Source organism: Solanum stenotomum, chromosome 10, assembly GCF_019186545.1.
Source record: "Solanum stenotomum isolate F172 chromosome 10, ASM1918654v1, whole genome shotgun sequence".
Taxonomy (NCBI): domain Eukaryota; kingdom Viridiplantae; phylum Streptophyta; class Magnoliopsida; order Solanales; family Solanaceae; genus Solanum; species Solanum stenotomum.
The window spans coordinates 1098587-1119572 of NC_064291.1; the positions used below are offsets into that span (position 1 = coordinate 1098587).

General features: G+C 35.2%; 3 protein-coding genes and 2 pseudogenes across 3 annotated transcripts in view; 4 read left to right on the top strand and 1 right to left on the bottom strand.

Annotated features, from left to right (window-relative positions):
- Window positions 1–20986, bottom strand: part of LOC125841355 (uncharacterized) — a 225423-nt gene that overhangs the window by 181899 nt on the left and 22538 nt on the right. The window lies entirely within an intron of this gene.
- On the top strand, window positions 80–2546 carry LOC125841348 (F-box/LRR-repeat protein At3g26922-like; annotated as a pseudogene).
- LOC125841346 (F-box protein At5g03100-like) lies at window positions 3534–6960 on the top strand. The gene is made up of 3 exons (XM_049520459.1): window positions 3534–4478; window positions 4881–5051; window positions 6476–6960. Exons 1-3 carry the CDS (start codon window positions 3555–3557, stop codon window positions 6779–6781), a joined length of 1401 nt encoding a protein of 466 aa, XP_049376416.1. The 5' UTR covers window positions 3534–3554; the 3' UTR covers window positions 6782–6960.
- LOC125841347 (F-box/LRR-repeat protein At5g02910-like) lies at window positions 9564–12252 on the top strand (annotated as a pseudogene).
- Window positions 14631–17834, top strand: LOC125841345 (F-box protein At5g03100-like). Its single transcript, XM_049520458.1, has 3 exons — window positions 14631–15604; window positions 15985–16152; window positions 17020–17834. The coding sequence occupies exons 1-3, from the start codon at window positions 14642–14644 to the stop codon at window positions 17302–17304; spliced, it is 1416 nt and encodes a 471-aa protein (XP_049376415.1). The 5' UTR covers window positions 14631–14641; the 3' UTR covers window positions 17305–17834.

The window sequence follows — 20986 nt, forward strand, 5'->3', positions numbered from 1 at the left end:
AATAATATACCATAGTGTAAACCGAAACTGCCATTTTGCGGTTATCAAATCGCCATTACCGAAACTGCAACAGAAAATCATGGCAGCGGCCGGAGATGGAGACCGGCTGAGTAATCTACCGGAGTTGATTCAAGTTCACATCCTCTCTATGCTACCAAACTGTAAACAAGTTGTTCAAACCAGCGTATTATCATCGCAATGGCGATCTCTTTGGAAATCCGTTCCAGCATCACTCAATTTCGACTCAACAGATGATAAAGATCTTTCCGGTTTCGTACGTTCTGTTAATAGAGAGCTTCATTATTGGAGGTCTAGCGAGAAGATTAAATCATTTAGTGTTTGTCCTTTTACATACGATGGGTTGATTATGGATTCTGATCTTTATTTCTGGTTGCACGTTGCTACTTATACTGCTAAGGTTGAAGAGTTCACGTTGAAATTTTGTGATACGGCCTTTCCAGAATGTATGTATGATTTTCCTGAATTCGCGTATAGGAATACGGTTTTGAGGAATTTGGTGTTACGGAATTGCGAGTTGAAACCTTCTGGTAATGATAAGTGGAGTAATTTGGTTTCTCTTTCAATTGGGGATGCCTATATTTCAGAGGATGTAATGGAGAAAATATTATCAGGTTGCCCTAATTTGGAGTGCTTGGAATTAGATAAAGTTCTTGGTATTCGTCTTCTGAAAATCAGCTCTGTGAAGCTGAGGAAATTGATTGTAACGATGTATGAAAGACTTGAATATGATTATGAATATTATGATGAATTATATTGCATCAAAATTGATGTCCCATATATTCGACATTTGGAACTTTGGGGATCGTGCTGCAATGAGCTGCACTTTCAGCTGAGAAATGTGACTTCACTTGTCACTGCAGTCCTTTCTTTAAGTGTTGATTTTTCTGGCCTTGAAGATAGCTTGGAGGAAGAGTGTAGATATTTGCAGGAACTTCTTCGCCACGTTCCCCATGTCAAGAATCTTGAACTCGGTCCCTGGTGCATCGAGGTTTATTCTTAGTCTTGGCTATCCAATTCAGATTGTGTTTTTTTTTCCATTTTGCGACTTACTTATTATTTGTTATTGAATTCATCAGTTTAGTAACATTAACAATATCACTAATTAGGATGATATTATAACTATGTTTGTAAGTACTGAAGAATAACATTCTCATGGCCAATTTTGTTGGACAGTAGCATGTGATTGAAAGTAAAGAGTTTATTATTAGGATGGATAGCATTTAAAATTTGGATTGGTTTACAGTGATCATATTCTTGAAGTCATGTGAATGGGTGCGGACTAGTGGTCAATGAAGTGGATTGAGCACCGTGAAGTTCAATTCCCAACAGAGGAAAACATTAAGTGATATTTCCCTCTGTTGTAGCCTTGGTTGACAAAGTTACCAAGTATCTGTTGTGGCTAGGAAGGGGCAAGTATCCCGTGAAATTAATTGAGGTGCGCGCAAGCTGGCCCCAACACCACTTTTATCAAATAAAGTCATGCGAATGTGTTTTTCCAAGCATTAACATACTTAGTGTAATCCCACTACTTGTGGTTTACGGAGGGGGTGTGGCGTACACAAACCTTACCCCTACCTTTGTGCTCCAAGTGTTTAAAAATCAATCTGTCGATTTCCAAGCCAACCTTGAACACTTTGATGTGGCTTGTGGCAAACCATAGTCCCTTTAGTTGAAGCTGTTTTTACGAATTATTCAATAACTTTCAATGTTATTTATTAAGTATGTTGCATTTCCTTGTTTTTGACATATTCTGGTTTATCTATTTTGTTGGTAAGTGCCTGTCCATACTGGAGTTGAATGGGTGGCCTGTTCCACCATCAAGCTGGAAATTCTTAAAACTTAACGCGGCCTTAGAACAGTTGGACTCTCTTGGAATTAGCAGCTTTCTATCGAGTTCATCAGGTCTTGAGACATGGGTCATTGACTGTTGCGATGTCAAATCAAGAGTAAGTTTCTTTTAGACCTTTATTTTTGTTAATGTAATTGATATAAAATAACTATTAGTGAAAGATGATATATGTCAATATATTTCTGATCTTTAGGTATGTTTCATAGACAATGATAAATTCCTTTGCTTTCTATTTAAAGGAGAATAACTGGTTAATATATCGGATTTTTCCTGCAGAAATTGCTGTCAAAGTACACAAATCAGGATGAACGACGGAGGAGATTTGAAATATATAGTTTTAAATGTCATTGCCACATCTAAAGACCATCAAGTTCATCAACTTTTATGGAGAACAAAGTGAAAATATGTTTGTACTACCATTGCTCAAATGTTTGCGCAAGAATGCTACAGCGATAAAGAACTTTGTCATTGCTTGCAAATTCAGAGGGAAGTGATGTGTCTCGGATGAGTTCCTAAGTTTTCCAAGATCCTCTCTGCACGCTTCAGTTGTCTTTCCTTGTTTGATAAGATTTACGCCACTCTCTTTTGTAGTGATCATGACATACATACATAACCTCATACTTTCGATTTGAAACTGATTTGTAGTTGATAGATGAGATTTGGATTCTACTCATGAATATCCAAGTAGTTTTTTGTAGTTGTTCATGTCTACGAGAATTTCATTGAAAACCTTTCATTTGTTTCTCTTCGATGGAAGTTTGACTTTCTTGGTATGTATCCTAATTTTTTCGCTTAATTCTTCCAATGAAACTTGAATGGAAGGGAACCAAATTGTTCAACTCAAATACAGTTTCCAATTAAGCATGTCAAATGTGGCGAACTGAGTTAAATTTATGATTACAACAAACACATCACTATGCTTCCTCCTGACACCTATCGTAATGATAAACGACTCGTCTCGCTGTAATCTTCTCTTGAATTCCCAAAAAAACTTCTATCGCTCCATCCCCGCAGGAGCAGAGAACCCGTCGTTGTCTCGGCTATGCTACTAGAAGCTCTGGGAAAGTTGGAATGGGAGAGCATTCATCTTGGAGGGGGCTTACTACTTAGATGATTTAAGTAGTTATCTGCTCCGCACTTGGCTACCCAGCGTTTACTGTAGGCACCAGGGGCGGAGCCAGCCCTCTATAATTACTATTTATACATGGTTAAAATTATTTTTTATTTATATAGTAGATGTCGAACCCCATTCGGTTAATTTGTGTTTTTAGTTCTTCAGATTTTGAACTATCTTATTATAAATCCTAGCTCCGCCACTGGTAGGCACGATAGCTGGTACATCAGAGGTGGGACCTTCCCGGTCCTCTTGTACTAGGGAAAGATCATCTCAATGCTCTATTGCCCACACTAGATATGGACCGAAGTATCGATGCTTAATTTACTTGGAGCAAGGTGGCCGGTATTAACCAAACTATTAACGGAATTGACACTTTTTGGACTAAAGTATTGACTACATGGATAGTTTATATTAAATCATTTCGAAAAGATATTTTTATTCATTTTCATATAATTTAAGGATATTTATGACCATTTTCTTTTTTCTTTCTTAATTTATATAGGAACTGACCTAAATTATTTTCTTCGTTTCCCCTTTCGCGCCAACTTTACCAAAACTGCACACTCCATGGAAACCCAGAAGAAAATCATGGCGGCGGCCGGAGGAGGAAACCAGCTGAGTGATCTACCGGAGTCGATTCTACTCCACATCCTCTCTAAGTTATGGGACGAAAAACAAGTTGTGCGAACCAGCATACTCTCTACACGATGGCGATTTCTTTGGATGTCCGTTCCATTATCACTCGGTTTCACTTTCCCCAATAGTGAAAATCAAAATGACATTCTTGCTTACCTGGCTTTGATCAACAGAGAACTTTACCATTGGAAATCTTGCGAGAAAATCAAGAGATTGTTTGTGAGTAGCCTTAGGTACGATAAGATTTATGCTAAAGATGTTGATTTATGGGTACATTTTGCTACTAAAGTTGCTAATGTTGAAGTATTTACACTTGATTTTTATTCAAGTCAACAAAATTATGAGTTTCCTCAGTTTGGGTATAAAAATTCGTCCTTAAGGGAATTGGTTTTAAGTTATTGTCAATTGAATCCTTGTGGTAGTGTTAATTGGAGTAATTTAGTTTCTCTTTCGATTGGGAATGCTAAACTGACGGATGGTGCTACGGAAAAGGTATTATCTGGTTGCCCTAACTTGGAGTGTTTGGAACTACGAAAAGTTTCAGGCATACAGCGTCTGGAAATTAGATCTGTGAAACTGAGAGAATTGACGATAGAAGAGTACTATGATAAGAATCATGATATTTGGCTCGAAATAATAGCCCCACATATTAAGCATTTGGAAATTATAGGAATGTGCAGTAAGATACTCATTGAGCAGACAAATGTGGCTTCACTTGTTTATGCAATCCTTCGTTTAAATTTTGATTTTGAGGACGAGGAGAGCAACTTGGAGAAGGAGTTAAGCTGTTTGAAGGAACTTCTTCATGGCGTTGCCCATGTCGAGAATCTTGAACTGAGTACCTGGTGCATCGAGGTTTATTTATACTCTTCGCTATCCATAATTCAGAATTTCTTTTTATTTGCCATTGAATATTACTTTAGTTAACATTAATAGTGCCACTACTTAGGATAATTTGATAACTAAGTTGCTAAGTACTAAAGAGTAAAGAGTTTGCAATTGATAGAACGTGTAAAATTTCGTTTGATTTATATTGATCTTACATTTAAGTCCTGTTGATGGGGTTTTCCATGTGTTTAAAGGTCCATCTATCTTTGGATTTTTAAAACAACAATGAATACTTTGATGTGGAAAATCACAGTCGTATAGTCCAAGCTATTTTTGTTAATGAATTATTCAACAATTTGCATCTCATTTGTCAAGTATGTCATGTTTCCTTGTTTTGACATATTCTGGTTTATCTTTTTGGTTTATAAGTGCCTGTCCATTCTAGAGTTGAAAGGGTGGCGGTCTCCACCATCAAGACGGAAATTTTTAGAACTTAGCGTAGCTGAAGACCAGTTGGACTTTCCTGGCATTTGCAGTTTTCTACAGAGCTCATTGGATCTTGAGACATTGGTCATTGACTGGTTTGGGGATTCACCAAGAGTAAGTTTCTTTTAGACCTTTACTTTTGTTATCAAGAGAGGGGCGTGGCTTCCTTACCTGTTCAAAAAAGATAAGTCTCTAATGTGTAAGCAAAAAAGAGGGTTTATATATAGAAGGAGGACTCTCATTTGCAATTTGAAACATAACTAGTTTAAGTACTTAATTATGAGCTTCACAAGTGATGTAGCTAACAAAGTCTCACTTTTGCTTTTTGTGGCTACAATGTAGCCTTACTCTCTATTTGCTTATCTCTGCATCTTCTTGATGCCTTCTATAATTAAACCTATTACTTAATTATAAAAAAAGAAGAGAGCTTCACAACAATATCTTCTGACTTGTGGAGATTGCTTCCGTGTATGTTGTTTTCACAAGAACTGGAAAGGAGAAAAAAGTTAGACAAGTAACATGTGAGCTGACAGAAGGATCAAACCGGGAAGTTCATCTTATTGCATTATTGGAGATAAGCTTTGGGCTTTCTTTCGAATTCTGAAACAACGGAGGTTCCACTTGTCAATTATTAAGTTCCCTCTAGCTTCTCTCGATAGTGAGTTAAAGCCTAAACATTTCTTCTCTACATCCAATAAGTGATTGTATCCCAGCTAAAGAATCAGCCACACAGACTTCTCTGTAAAATTGTACATATCACTTTGAACCAACTCTTTAGTATCTTCAATAATAGGTTAATAGTGCCAAAAAGTTTTTATAACTCCCTTGACAGCATTCACAATAAATTATGGGTGGTCTTCCACCCAAATGTTGCTAATACAATGTTCAAGACACCATTTAAGCCCATAGGAAAATAAGTGCTGCAGTCTTATTTGTAACTGCCGTCTGCGTCTAATTAGTTTTACCCATCCTAGATGAGATTTACACCATTTTACGGTACTTGTTCATTGAGGTGTGTATTTCTCAATGTGTTCACATATATTGCTCCAGGGAATGTGTAGTTCAAATTCTGCAAATTTCATTTCAATGTTGTTTTGTTTGGTTATCAGAATCTGCTTTTTAGTCTGGAAAGTTGATGGTTTCTCTTTGCTAAATCTGCTGCAGCAGCGTGTTTATTATTCTGTTTTTGTGTAAGATGTTTAGAGGAACTCTCTTGTTCTCTCAATTTAATTTTGTCAAGAAAATGGTTCAACTTGAGTTGCCTTGACTGAACTTTTTGTAGCTGTTGGAAAAAGATGCTTAACAAGGGATTGTTCTCACCTTCATGCGAGGGTGTAAATGATCAGATTTGATGAAGCTTTGGAACATTTTTTTTGTTGTTTGAGTTTACTACATTGTACGTAACATTGCTAAGCACTTGAGATGTTCGTTGAATTTAAAAATTCATCACCTTTTTATTTTATCCACGATCAACTCTTTGGTTTCTTGTTTCCATCTAAGGAGAGTAACTGGTTAGCATAGCAAATTCTTTTCTACAGGACCTGCTGTCAAGGTACACAAACAAGGATAAACAAACCATGAGGTTTGAGACACATAATTTTAACGGCTCATTTCCACATTTGAAGACCGTCAAGATCGATAACCTTTGGGGACTTCTAAGTGAAAATAAGTTTGTGCTGCCTTTGGTAAAATATTTGCTCAAGCATGCGATCGTGCTAGAAAAGTTTGTCATTGCTGCATCATTCTTAGGGAGTGATGCGTTTCCGGATCATGCTGAAATGACACAGGAATTCCTAAGCTTTCCAAGATCATCTCCTCACATTTCAGTTGTCTTCTCTTATTGATAACATTTGGCTCCTATCGTTTGAACAGATTGCAACATATCAAACTAATTTTGTAAAGGAAGTTACGCCGTGGAAACTTGGCTCAGTGAAGGCAAGAGTATCATGAGTTGTATATAATTTTTGAGCTCACAAGCATGGTCCTGGTGCTCCAACAATTATATTCATAAACAAATGAATTCTCTTCACTTGTCGAAAAAAATATTCTAGTATTGAAACGTTCATGCTCTACAAATGGGATTGGTTATTTGAATTGTCACTGTTACTGCATTTGAGATTCGACCAATCTAAACAAACAAATCATTTTACCCCACTCGATCTCCCAAAAGACAAATAAGTATGTAGCACGTGTGCGATAATAACAACTACCCCTCAATCCCAAGACTATTTGAATTGGATTGTCATTGTTCATATCACTCCATTAAAGACTGTCATAGTCCAATATTATAGAGAAAAATGTTTCTGCAATATTATCTACATCTTTTGCTGGCATATGATATGACAGTGAGCACTGAGCAGCAGTCAGTTGCTACACACAACTTTCCCAATTTTTGTGGTATGTCCATATTTGGCTATGACTGTACTATCAAGTCTTAAGACTGATGGTACATTCAACTAAGAACGTCCGTTGCAGTATCTAAGACTTAAAAGATCGAAGTCTTGTTACTCTTTTGATTTAAAATCAGCAATAAACTTTTCTTTTAGTGCTTCGACCCGAAGCGATAGCTTCTAGCTAGTTCAGTGGATAAGATAGAATTTCAAGAGTTAACCAAAAAAAAATTATATGTTTTTTTAAAAAAAAAATATTTCAAGTTGTTAATTATTGAGATTTATAGCGCTTTTTACGTCATTTCTATATATGTTCTTTGCTTTGTTCCAATTTATGTGGCACTTGTGAGATCCCATTTTTTTCTATTCTTGCATAATACATTTGAAAAGGCGTGGTTGTATGAGTTGTATATGACTTGATATGGTATATTGGAGAATAAGACTGCAAATGGGTGGTAATATTGAGGAACTAAACTAAAGTTTTAGGTTAGAGGAATTACTCAAACAAAGGTTTGGAGTTAAAGAAATGGTTTGTGTAACACCTTGTATGTTTGAAAGGTTTAAATTAACACGTACCTTCGGAATAAGCCTATGAGTGTCTAATATGCTAAGAATAATGTTTATGAGGTACTATAGTAGCATGATGGTCATATGTTAAGTTTTGAAGTTAAGCAAAGTAGCGAAACAAAGGTTGGCAAAAGTTATCGTAAGTTTCTCTAATAAATTTTCTGAACTTTGGGTCAATTGTCTCGGATGTTTTCTTCCAATATATAAGGAGTTAAAGGATCTACGACCTATTAAATTGAAGGTCTACTAGTCTAGCCTGCAATGCACAAAACCTCACAGCAAACCGACTTTGAAGTAAGAAATTATGAGTGTTTTACTGTGGTCTGTCTAGGCAAATCCGAGTCATGAACCAGGTTGGGTCAAACAATATTTTAAATCGGCTATTCGACGTTTTAAACCATAAAAAACATTTCTTTTCAGTTCATAACTAGAGAGAAATCTTAATGGTTCCAATGGAATTTTTAGTGATGAAGTTGTGTTTTAGTGATTTCTACCGATAAAGTTTTCCCCCGTGCCTAGAAAAGTAATCTCTACGCATGACAATTATTTCCCCTTCTATTAGTTGTGTTTGGAGCTAGTTTTGAATGATAGAATTTGATAGTTATTGGTGGTTCTTCAAGGTTTACCCTTTGTTTGGTAAAGTAATCATCTCGAGACTCTTTTATGATTTTTTTTACGAAGTTCTACTGACATTTCGTCAAGTTAGGACCATATGACGAATCTGCCGATTTAAGCTCAATTATAAATTGTTTATAGGTGCTTATATATAGTGTTTGCGGAGCTTAGGATGTAAGAAATAACTTTCGTGAAGGAACTACGGGCATTCAGACGTTCGTTGGAAATATAGGTTAAGGCTAAGCTCTGTCCTTCCTTTTAGCACTACTCCCGGGAAATTCCTAAAACGGCAAATGCGATATTTTATTATTATATTGTTAGAAAGACCTTCTGAATTATTTTTATGATGCCTATTATATTGATATTGATTTTGAACACATTGATTTTCAAAACTCTCAAATATAACTTGTATGTTTAAACTATTAAAACACTTGATTTTTGAATTTCTTTCTTTTATAAATTATCATGTAACCAAGTATAGAAACTAAGTGAAACATTTTAAGCTTTTTTATGAACATCGACCCCTTAGCTAGGATTCAAGGTTCAGCTGTGAGTTAGTAATCTCCATCTTATCACGAGGCTATCAATATATGTTTACTTTTGTTGTACAATTTGAGTATAGTTGGTGCCTTGTCTCGACAATGCTTATTTCACTCGTAGAGGTTACTGTGGACATGATATTCCAGATGTTGTGCTGCCCGATCTTTTGGACCCACAGTTTAGTTAGCTAGTATGTTTCAATGGCTAACTCAATCAAGTACAATATCGAGTGTCAACCGAGCCTCCCTATTTTGGGGCCTGACAACACCGATATACTTTCAAGAGTCAACCAAATGTATGTCTATTAAATATATAACTTGTTAATTGTTATGATTTATAGTTTCTTTTACGTAATTTTTCAAATATACAAAAAACTAGGAGAAATAAAATAAACGAATTAAAATGTAGATAAAAATGACCAAAATGCCCTTAGATGCCAAAGTAGGCATCCCTCAATTTAAATTTGAACCGCCCTAATAAGTTTTTCATTTCATTCAATCAGCCATAACCCAAATCCCTAACCTCAAAATTAGTTCTTCATTTCTCCAATGGCGAAGAAAAGCAAGAAGAGAGAAGACCGACTCAGTGATTTGCCGGACTCAATTCTAATTCACATTCTCTCTATGTTGTGTGAAGACACTGAAGATAGTAAAAAAGTTGTGAGAACCAGCTTATTATCGAAGCGATGGCAGTTTCTTTGGAAGTCCGTTCCAGTATCACTTGAAATCCGATTCCCCGATGATTTCTATTCCACCACACCTGCTAAGTGGGAAAGGGATGTTCTCGATTACTTGAATTCCACCCATAGGGAGCTTCATTATTGGAGGTCTTGTCACAAAATCAGAAAATTTAGTGTCGTATTCAATAATCGCTACCCAGAGAAATTTGTTAAAGACATCGATTTATGGGTGTATTTTGCAAGTGAAGTAGCAAATGTTGAACATTTTAAACTTATAAGTGAAGGTGGATATAAGTTTCCTCAGTTCGCATATAAGAATACGTCGTGGAGAAAGTTGGATATAGAGTTATGTATGGAATTGAACCCCTTGGCTAATGTGAACTGGAGTGGTATCAATGCTCTTTCAATTGGATACACATATTTGACAGATGGTGCCATGGAAAAGATATTATCTGGTTGCCCTAACATGGAGTGCTTGAAATTGGACCATTTTTGGGGATTTCATCATCTGGAAATCAGCAATGTGAAGTCGAGAAAATTGATTATGGACAACTTAGAAACTGATGAATGTGATGTATGGCTTGAAATAAATAGCCCCATATATTCAAAATTTGGAAATTCAGGGGACGTGCCGCGGGATATACTTGAGAAATGTTGCTTCGCTTGTCACTGCCGTCCTTAATTTTGATTTTGATTTTGAATTTGAAGAGCAAGACCCATTGCAGAGGACGGAGTCTACCTGTTTGAACGAACTTTTTCACAGTGTTGCCCATGTCGAGAAGCTTGAATTAGGTCACTGGTGCATCAAGGTTTATTCCTGTTCATTAGTTTATTAACATTAATAGTGACAGTATTTGGGATAATCTAATGACCAATTTGGTGAGTACTCAATAATTACATTCTTTTACTGATCTAGTTGCTAAGTGGCAGGGGATTGAAACAATAAATAGTTTGCAATGGACAGAACACTGAGAATAAATAGCTGATCATAATCTTTTTGTCATGTGAATGGTTTTTCAAAGTGTTTAACAGTCCATTTTTGTATCTCCAAACCATCCTTGAACACTGTTTAACAATTTGCATGTCACTATTAAGTATGCAGCATTTCCTTGTTTTGACATAATCTGGTTTCTCTATGTGGTTTATAAGTACCTGTCCATAATGGAATTGGAAGGGTGGCAACCTCCACCATCAACCTGGAAATTCTTACAGCTTAGCACGAAGTTGAAGCAATTAGATTTCCCTGGAATTTGCTGTTTTCTACAGAGTTCATCGGATCTTGAGACTTTGGTCATTGACGGGTACAATTTCCAATCAAGAGTAAGTTCCGTTTGGACTTTATTTTTGTTACTTCATGTTATTAATATAAAAAAGAAGACGACACGGGCAGGGATCATAAAACTTAATGAAGTCACCTTTGTGAATCGTGATGTACTTCATAGATAATGCTAAAAGGTTACAAGGAGGGGGGATTTGACTGATGAGAAGATCTGTAAGTACTTGATGAACTATATAATAGCTTCTAATTTGTGGAGACTTATTTTCTCCCTTGTGTATTGTTTCCATAAGAACTTGATAAAGTGAGGAGTTTTGCAAAAAGATATAATTGGGAAGGGAGCTGCCATTTGTAAACCCTTCTTTGTGTCCAATAGGTGACTGTATCCAAATAAAGAATAGTGTCACCTCGACTTATGAATCAACTCTTTATGCTTTTCAATAATAGGTTCGTATTGCCAAGAAGGTTTTGCAACTTGCTTGTCAACATTCACAACAAGTAAAGAGTTAGCTTCCACCCAAATTCTTCTAATACGATGTTCAAGACACCATTTAAGCCCATAGGAATGTGCAAATGCTTCAGTCATATCTTTTGTTCAAATTTTGCTTTTCTAGTCTCAAAAGTGTGTGATTTCTCTTTGTTAAATCTGTTGCTGCGGCGTGCTTATTATTCCTTTGCTAAGTACTGAGATGTTCCTTGAATTTAAAAATTCATCACCTTTTTCCTGCTTCTATCTAAGGATAATAAAATAGGTTAATATAGCGGACTTTTTCCTACAGGACCTACTGTTAAAGTACACAAATAAGGATGAACAGACAAGGAGGTTTGAGACACATGATTTTAACTGCTCATTTCCACATCTGAAGACCATCAAGATCCTTAACTTTTCTAGATCTGTGATGCCATTGGTGAAATACTTGCTCAAGCATGCAACAGTGCTAGAAAAGTTCATCATTGCTGCCAGACGCAAAAGGAGTGATGTGTTTCCAGATTATGTCAAAATAGAAAAGGAGTTCCTGACCTTTCCAAAATCCTCTCCGCAAGCTTCAGTTTCCTTTTCTTATTGATAACCTTGGACCCCTATTGTTTATATTAATCGCAACATACTTAACCATCTGTTACTTTATGTCTGAAACTGATTTGAGCTGATAGACGAGGCTTGTATTGCACTTGTCCTTGTGTTCATTCTCTAATTATCATTCTAAATGTTTTGTGATTTCAGTTCATATTACTGAATCTTGATCATACTTTTATACTGAAAATTTAAGTTTTGCTATTATATGTGTGGGGCACTGATTCATCCTTTTTTTTTAGTCAGTTATAGTTTTTGCAACATTTGTTTTCGACAACCTGCTTTAAGATGTCTCTCGTGTTGTAGTTTTCTTTCCTTGCTTCTTTAGTCGTTTGCTCGACAACTTTAACAGACTCGTTGAGCTTAGTGGTCTCGTCATGTAGAGAAACATCTCTTCTTCTTTAACTTTTTTTTTAAACACGCGATGAAGCACATTTCCTTTCTATTCCAAGCCAAAAGGACTCATTCCTCTCTAACTTTGATATGTTTATTGTATTCCTTTCTATCATACCTCCTATAACAACATGATTTTACTATAATGATCAAATTTTTTGAATCAATTTTTCATATTTTGTTATAGTGTTTTTGATAATCACTTTCATTTTGTAGCCTCCTTCACATGTGCTAATTCTGGTAAAAAAAAAACGATTAGGTTACAGATTTATGAGAGGTAAGTTTTGCACTATGACAATTTTGATAGTTTGTTTAGTCAAACTTGCAAAATTTGCTTATTTTGAATAAGTGTTTTGTGAAAGTTCTTTAAAAAAAAAAATGTGTAGAGAGTGTAGTTTGTATTTGATCAAAATTTCATGAGTGTTCCTCAAGAAAAAGTATCCTTTTTATCTTTTTATAAAAAAGTTTTGCTATTATGCAAAAACATTTTTATTTTTTCTAAAAGTTTGGTATAACACCTCAATATTTTTAAGAGTCGCCACCTTTATTTTAAAAGTCAATTAAGACACCTATTTGCTAAGGTAATGCTCGATTAACTCTAAACTAAAGTCCGCTTAACTTAATGCGATTCTAAGTAAGGGTTCTAAGAGCCCATTTGGATTGACTTAAAAAAACAACTGTTATGTCAAAAAACAAAAAAATCAACCTTAAACGATTTTCGAGTAAAAAAAATAAATAGTAGGGGAGTCCTTTTAGTTTTTAACCTTTTTTTTAGTCATTTTAAAACTTATTTTTAAGCTTGTCAAATACTTCCAAAAGCTAAAAATAATTTAAAAGTAGATTTGACCAACTTTTAAGTCAATCTAAACATGCTTCACTTATCCTAAAGGGAAGGTGTAAGACATCATTTAAAATCTATCAAAACGGATTAACCGGCCAAATTTAGATTAATTAATTACTCTCTCTGTCTCTAATTAGTTGTCCACTTTTTCTTTTTTAGTTGTCACTAATTACTTGTCCATTTTAACAATCAAGAAAATACAAATTTATTTTATCTATTATACCCTCAATTAATTTCTTTGAAAAAAGTAGAACTTTTTGAAAATCTTAAAATTTTAATTCATCCACTTCATAATTAATAGGGGTAAAATGGTAAATTTACTATGTTAATAATTATTTTTTTAATAGGTATGTCAATTCAAAAGTGGACAAGTAATTAGGAACAAAGGGAGTATAAAAGAAATTCTAAATTAATTAATCCCAAAAATGCTAACAATCAAAGAGCAAATTAACAAAATATCACATAATATGTGTCCTTAAACATCATTTAAAGGAAAACATAACATATTAATGACTAAAAGAAATAAATGAGTAATTTTCGATTTTCCTTGCTTGTCTTTTCCATTTCTAGCTGGATGAGTTTAAACTGAAATAAAAATACTTGACTTTAACCTACTATATATTAAATAAAAATAGATAGAGCTAAGCAAAATTACACATCAAATATATTATCCAAACTGGAGCATAAAAATACTTGACTCTAAACTACTATATATTAAATAAAAATAGATAGAGCTAAGCAAAATTACACATCAAATATACTATCTAAACTGGAGCACAAATACTTTTCATTTATTTTTTATATAAAAAATGTCCCTCCCATCTAACTAAAGGACCACAAATACCATTTCCTTTAACTCACTGCCACTGAATCCTGGCAAGTGACGTGCCAAAAAATTGCCTACGTGATTGTCCACCTAGGCAATCAATGTGGCTAAAACCTAATAGGTGAAGAAAACATCAGTCTAAAGGGAGGGTGTTTTACCCACGTGGACAATCATGTAAGCAATTTTTTGACATGTTGGATGTCAAGCAGTAAGATCTAGGCGGCAGTCTGTTAAAAGAAAGGGTATTTGTGATCCTTTAGTTAGATATGAGGGGTATTTTTTATGTAAAAAATAAACGGAAGGTATATGTGCTATATTTCAGATAGTTCAAAGGTAATTTTGACATTTTTCTGTTTAAATAATCCATGTCACCCAACTTAAATTTGACCCGCCCAAATGTGATAACCCGACCCACCTAATTCCCTTTTAACCCAACTGAGTTGTTTCAAACAGCTATAATCCAAATCCCTAACCCCCAAATTAGTTCATCGATTCTCCTTCTCCAATGGCGAAGAAAAGCAAAAAGAGAGAAGCGAAGAAAAGCGAGAAGACAGAAGACCGACTCAGCGATTTGCCGGACTCAATTCTAATTCACATTCTCTCTATGTTGTGTGAAGACACTGAAGATAGTAAAGAAGTTGTGAGAACTAGTGTAGTATCTAAGCGATGGCAGTTTCTTTGGATGTCCGTTCCAGTATCACTTGAAATCGAAATCCCCGATGATTGCTGTTTCGGCCCACCTGGTAAGTGGGAAAGGCATGTTCTTGATTACTTAAATTCCACCAATAGGGAGCTTCATTATTGGAGGTCTTGTCACAAAATCAGAAAATTTAGTGTCAATTGCGATTCTAGCGACACAGAGAGATTTGTTAAAGATGTCCATTTATGGGTGTATTTTGCAAGTAAACTAGCAAATGTTGAACATTTTAGACTTAGATATGAAGGTGCATATGAGTTTCCTCAGTTCGCATTTAAGAATACGTCCTGGAGAAAGTTGGATATACAGTTAGGTGAAACATTGAACCCTTCAGCCAATGTGAACTGGAGTGGTATGGTTTCTCTTTCATTAAGGTACATGTATTTGACGGATGGTGTTATGGAAAAGGTATTATCTGGTTGCCCTAACTTGGAGTGTTTGAAATTGTACCATTTTGTTGATGTTCATCGTCTGGAAATCAGCAATGTGAATTTGAGAAAATTGATCATAGACAACTCAGAAACTGACCAATGTGACTTATCGCTTGAAATATTAGCCCCGTATATTCAAAATTTGAAAATTCTGGGGTCGTGCCGTGAAATATACTTGAGAAATGTAGCTTCGCTTGTCAATGCGGTCCTTAATTTTGAATTTGATTGTTATATTGAAGAGGAAGACACATTGCCGAGGATGGAGTGTACCTGTTTGAAGGAACTTCTTCACAGCGTTGCCCATGTTGAGAAGCTTGAATTAGGTCCCTGGTGCATCCAGGTTTATTCATACTCTTCACTATCCAAAATTCAGAATATATTTGCAATTGAATTCATTTGTTTAGTAACATTAATAGTGACAGTGTTTAGGATAATCTGATAACCAATTTTGTAAGTACACTCTTGTACTGGTCTAGTTGCTAAGTGGCAGGTGATTGAATCAAGACCTTTTGGACAAAATTTTGGATGATGAACACTGAGAATAAATGGTTTGTAAAAGTTAAATTCATTTAATTGATCAGAATCTTTTGGTCATGTGAAATGTTTTTCAAAGTGCTTAAAAGTCCATTTTTGGATCTCCAAACCAATCTTTGAACATTGTTTAACAATTTAAGTATGCAACATTTCCTTGTTTTGACATATTCTGGTTTCTCTATTAAGTACCTGTCCATACTGGAATTGGAAGGGTGGCAGCCTCCACCATCAAGCTGGAAATTCTTACAACTTAGCACAACCTTGAGGCAATTGGATTTCCCTGGAATTTGCAGTTTTCTTCAGAGTTCATCGGATCTTGAGACTTTAGTCGTTGATGGGTACAGAGAATCAAGAGTAAGTTCCCTTTGGACCTGGACCTTTACTTTTGTTACTATACAATAGCTTCTAATTTGTGGAGACGTGCTTGCTCCCTTGTGCATTGTTTCCATAAGAGATTGAAATAGGAGAAAAAGTGAAGAGTTTTCTCAAGTAACATGTGAGATCACAAAAAGATCTAATTGGGAAGGAAGCTGCCATTTGTCGTCCCTTCTTAGCGTCCAATAGGTGACTTTATCCAACTAAAGAATCAGCCACACCATTGGCTTCTCTATACTAGTGTGTCACCTCGACTTATCAATCAACTCTTTAATCTTTTCAATAATAGGTTCATATTGCCAAGAAGGTTTTGCAATTCGCTTGACAACATTCACAATAAGTAAGGAGTTAGCATCCACCCAAATGCTTCTAGTACGATGATCAAGACACCATTTAAGCCCATAGAAAGTGCAAATGCTTCAGTCATATTTTTTGTTCAAATTCTGCTTTTCTAGTCTCAAAAGTTAATGCTATCTCTTTGTTAATAAATCTGTTGCATCTGCGTGCTTATGATTCCTTTGTCTTGTAAGTCGTTCAGAAGAACATTTTTGTTCTCCCAATTTAATTTTTTCATAAAAAGTTCAGCTTGTGTTGCTTTGATTCATGTAATCACTATTGAAGTAGACTCTATGATTAAACTTTTTGTAGTTGTTGGAAAAAGATGTTTAACTAGTGATCGTACTCACCTTCATGCGAGGGTATATTTGCGCAGATGCTTTGAACATCTTTTTATTGTTTGAATGCACCACATTGTAACATTTGCCAAGGAATAGATAATCAATTCCTTGGCTTCCTGCTTCTATCTAAGGATAATAATAGGTTAATATAACGTATTCTCTCCTACAGGCCCTGCTGTTAAGGTACACAAATACGGATGAACAGATTAGGAGGTTTGAGACACATGATTTCAACTGCTCATTTCTACATCTGAAGACTATCAAGATCCTTGAGTTTTCTGTATCTCTGATGCCATTGGTGAAATACTTGCTCAAGCATGCAGTAGTTCTTGAAAAGTTCATCATTGCTGCCAAATACAAAAAGAGTGATTTGTATTATGTCAAAAGGGCACAGGAGCTCCTGAGCATTCCAAGATCCTCTCCGCAAGCTTCAGTTATCTTTTCTTATAGATAATAACCTTGGGCCCCTATTGTTTTATTAATCACAACATACTTAACAGTTATTACTTAATGTTTGAAATTGGTTTGAGCCGATCGACAAGGCTTGGATTGCACTTGTCAGTATTGAAGGAGTTATTAGTGCTTTTTTCATGTCTAAGTAACCAAGTGTTCATTCTCTGACCATCATGTAAGCAACAGTACAAGAGGAGGAGATATATGAGCTTCGTTTCCATTCAGATGTAACAGATAACTTCTTGAGCAATTTAATTTTCGAAGCACATAAGTAGTTCTATTGAGCCAAGTTGTTATCCAGTTGGCTGCCCAAGAAGTTTGGTATAGAGTCATTTCTTCCAGGCATGAAGAGTGTGTTGAAGGTGTGCACAATAGCTTTTAGATTGTAATGTGAAACTAGAGTATATTATAAGCTCTAAATTGATACTACTAGGTTTTATTATTTTTGCAAGCTCATGTGTTTTGCAAATTGTACAGACAAGGTTGATTTTGTATTACTAAAAAAAATGTAACGATAGACGCTCTTGTCCGGTGGGGATATAAATTCTTTTAAACTCGCGATGAAGCATATTTCTTTTGTAATCCAAGCCAAAGGAGTCATTTGTCTCTATTTCAGTATGTTTATTGTATTCATGTATATCAATCTCTTTATAACAACATGATTTTACTATAACCATAAAAAAAAATTAAATAAATTTTTCATAGTTTGTTATTATGCTTTTGATAATCACTTTCATTTTGTAACCTCCTTCTTTACTTGTCCTATTTCTAATTGTGCAACATTTAAGTTTCATCCTAGTAAATAAAAAAAAGGGATAAGGCACAAGTATCCCCTAGATTATAACCGAAATCTCAGAGATACACCTTAACTAAACTAAGGTCCTATTACCCTCCTGAACTTCTTTTTTTTGTAATTTTATACACCTTTTGTCTTACGTGGCACACTCCGTGACTCCACACAATTGAGGCGCGTGTGAGATATTTGGATGCCACGTAAGTCAAAAAGGTGCACAAAATTACAAAAAAAATGGGTTCAGGAGGGTAATAGGACCTTAATTTAGTTAAGGTATGTCTATGAGATTTCAGTCATAGTCTAGAAGGATACTTGTACATTTTCCCAAAAAAATAATATTAAGGTTACAGATTTATGAGGGAAAATTATGAATTTTGCACTATGACAATTTTAATTAGCAAAACTTAAATAATGACCTTGTTTAAAAAAAATATTTTTTTGAAAAAGCTCGTTTTTAAAAAATTCTTTTAGAGAGCAATGGTTTGTATTTGATCAAGATTCCAACATTGTTCTTTAGGGAAAAGCTATTGTTTGCAACAAATTTTAAACATATGGAAAATAAATAAACCACACAAATAAAATCTGAAAAAACATGAATATATTGATAAATATGCGGGTACAATTCTGTTCCTTCCTTAATTCTACTCTCCTAAGATTTATCCATGATTCGAGGGCCATTAGTGGCGTATTTCTCGAACTAGAATGATTTAGATTTGACCTCTATATGAATATTCCATCAACTTATGGAATATTCGAGATCTTGATCTTTAAAAATACCCAAGAGTTTATGGGATATTTTGAGATGCCTTTTCAGGGAATTTAGTACCCTTTATATAGGCATAAACTAGGGTTTAGGGTTGAGTAGCCTCCAAGAATTCTAATTGAAACTGAACACACTTTCTAGAGTCCCAATTCGAATTGAACATGTTTTGTAGAGTCCGCAAAATTTCAATGTCTACAAATGCCCCCTGCTTCAAGGCTTGTCGGAGTGTAGACTCGATGAAACTCAAAGACGAGGCTTGAAGTACTCATTCTTCCACCTTTGCAGCTTCAGATTTTCATATTTGATTTAAGAGAGAAGAGATAAAGGGCAGATTTGGTCCCACTGGGCGTGCCAATTTGTTTTCAACAAATTTTAAACATATGGAAAATAAATAAACCACAAAAATAAAATTTGAAGAAACATGAATATATTGATAAATATGCGAGTACAATTTTGTTCCTCCCTTGATTCTACTCTCCTAAGATTTATCCATGATTCGAGCGCCGTTAGTGGAGTATTTCTCGAACTAGAATGATTTAGATTTGACAATCCCCCCTGCTTCAAGGTTTGTCGGAGTGTAGACTTGATGAAACTAAAAGATGAGGCTTGAAGTACTCATTCTTCCACCTTTGCAGCTTCAGATTTTCATATTTGATTTAAGAGAGAAGAGATGAAGGGCAGATTTGATCCCACTGGGCATGCCAATTTGTTTGCAACAAATTTTAAACATATGAAAAATAAATAAACCACAAAAATAACATCTGAAGAAACATGAATATATTGATAAATATGCAGGTACAATTTGTTCCTCCCTTATTTCTACTCCCCTAATATTTATCCATGATTCGAGCGCCGTTAATGGCGTATTTCTCGAACTAGGATGATTTAGATTTGACATCTATATGAATTCCATGTCTTTTGTGGAATATATCGAGGTCTTGATCTCTTTATGGAATTTTTGAGATGCCTTTTCAGGGAATTTAGTACCCTTTATATAGGCATAAACTAGGGCTTAGGGTTGAGTAGCCTCCAAGAATTCTAATTGAAACTGAACACACCTTCTAGAGTCTCAATTCGAATTGAACACGTCTTGTAGAGTCCGCAAAATTTCAATATCTACACTACCATTTTTATCTTCTCAAAAATGTTTTTGTTATTATGCAAAAATACTTATGTTTTTCTTAAAAGTTTGATGTAACACCTCAATTTTAAAATAAATATGTTTGGTAGCTTGACCAACATTTTGATCTTTAATTAACTAAAATTGTTGTTTTGATCCATGTGGTAAATGGGAGTTAATAAAATTAACATAATACTCCCACCGTCCCTAATTATTTGTCTATTTTTTCTTTTATAATTGTCCCTAATTACTTGTCCATTTTGACCAATCAAAAAAGGACAAATTCATTTTACCTATTATACCCTCAATTAAATGACTAATTATTTTGAAAAATGTAGAACTTTTCATCCACTTCATAATTAATAGGGGTAAAATGGTAAATGTCACGACCCAAGCCTAGGGCCTAGACGTGACCGGCGAATGGGGAACCCGAAGGAACCCCAAACAAGCCTCATAGCGTATCATTACACATCCTTGGTCGCGGAAGCAATTAAAATGACCATAAGCAATAAGCATAATCAAAGGGGGAAATCGGGACTAAGGGAGCAAGAGAAAAAAAAGAAGAAATGGTACATAAATACCATAGATGAGTCAAGCTCAAGCATAATACACAACTTGTCCAACACCACCTCTAAACGTGAGTACTTAGCGGGGGCCAAGACAAACTACCGGGCTCACCCTCATAGTCAAAACATAATGTAATGACTTGAAAAGTTGACTTTGGTCAACCTTCTTGGAAGACGTGCTCAGATGAAAATTCTGACAGCTAGGTTAGCTTCGGAAGATCGATTTTGGTCTAGAACGACCCTTTGTTCACTTCCCGAGACTTTAGATAGCAATTGTGGAATCTGGCTCAAATGATACTGGGTGTGGGACCCACTTTTCGTCGAAGCGAGCTCCAAATGGAAATTCCGCCTTCACCATTGAGTCCGAAATATCATTTCCAATCAGATTCCATATAAGGTTTGTATTTTTCCGACTCCGAACGAGTCCGAAACATCGAAATT

Excerpts from the sequence above, each read along its gene's own strand:
- LOC125841346 (XM_049520459.1), top strand. The coding sequence starts at position 3,555 with ATGGAAACCCAGAAGAAAATCATGGCGGCGGCCGGAGGAGGAAACCAG. Across the intron at positions 4,479-4,880 it reads TGAGTACCTGGTGCATCGAG|TGCCTGTCCATTCTAGAGTT; the intron begins GTTTATTTATAC and ends TTGGTTTATAAG. Across the intron at positions 5,052-6,475 it reads GGTTTGGGGATTCACCAAGA|GACCTGCTGTCAAGGTACAC; the intron begins GTAAGTTTCTTT and ends TCTTTTCTACAG.
- LOC125841345 (XM_049520458.1), top strand. The coding sequence starts at position 14,642 with ATGGCGAAGAAAAGCAAAAAGAGAGAAGCGAAGAAAAGCGAGAAGACA. Across the intron at positions 15,605-15,984 it reads TAGGTCCCTGGTGCATCCAG|TACCTGTCCATACTGGAATT; the intron begins GTTTATTCATAC and ends TTCTCTATTAAG. Across the intron at positions 16,153-17,019 it reads ATGGGTACAGAGAATCAAGA|GCCCTGCTGTTAAGGTACAC; the intron begins GTAAGTTCCCTT and ends TCTCTCCTACAG.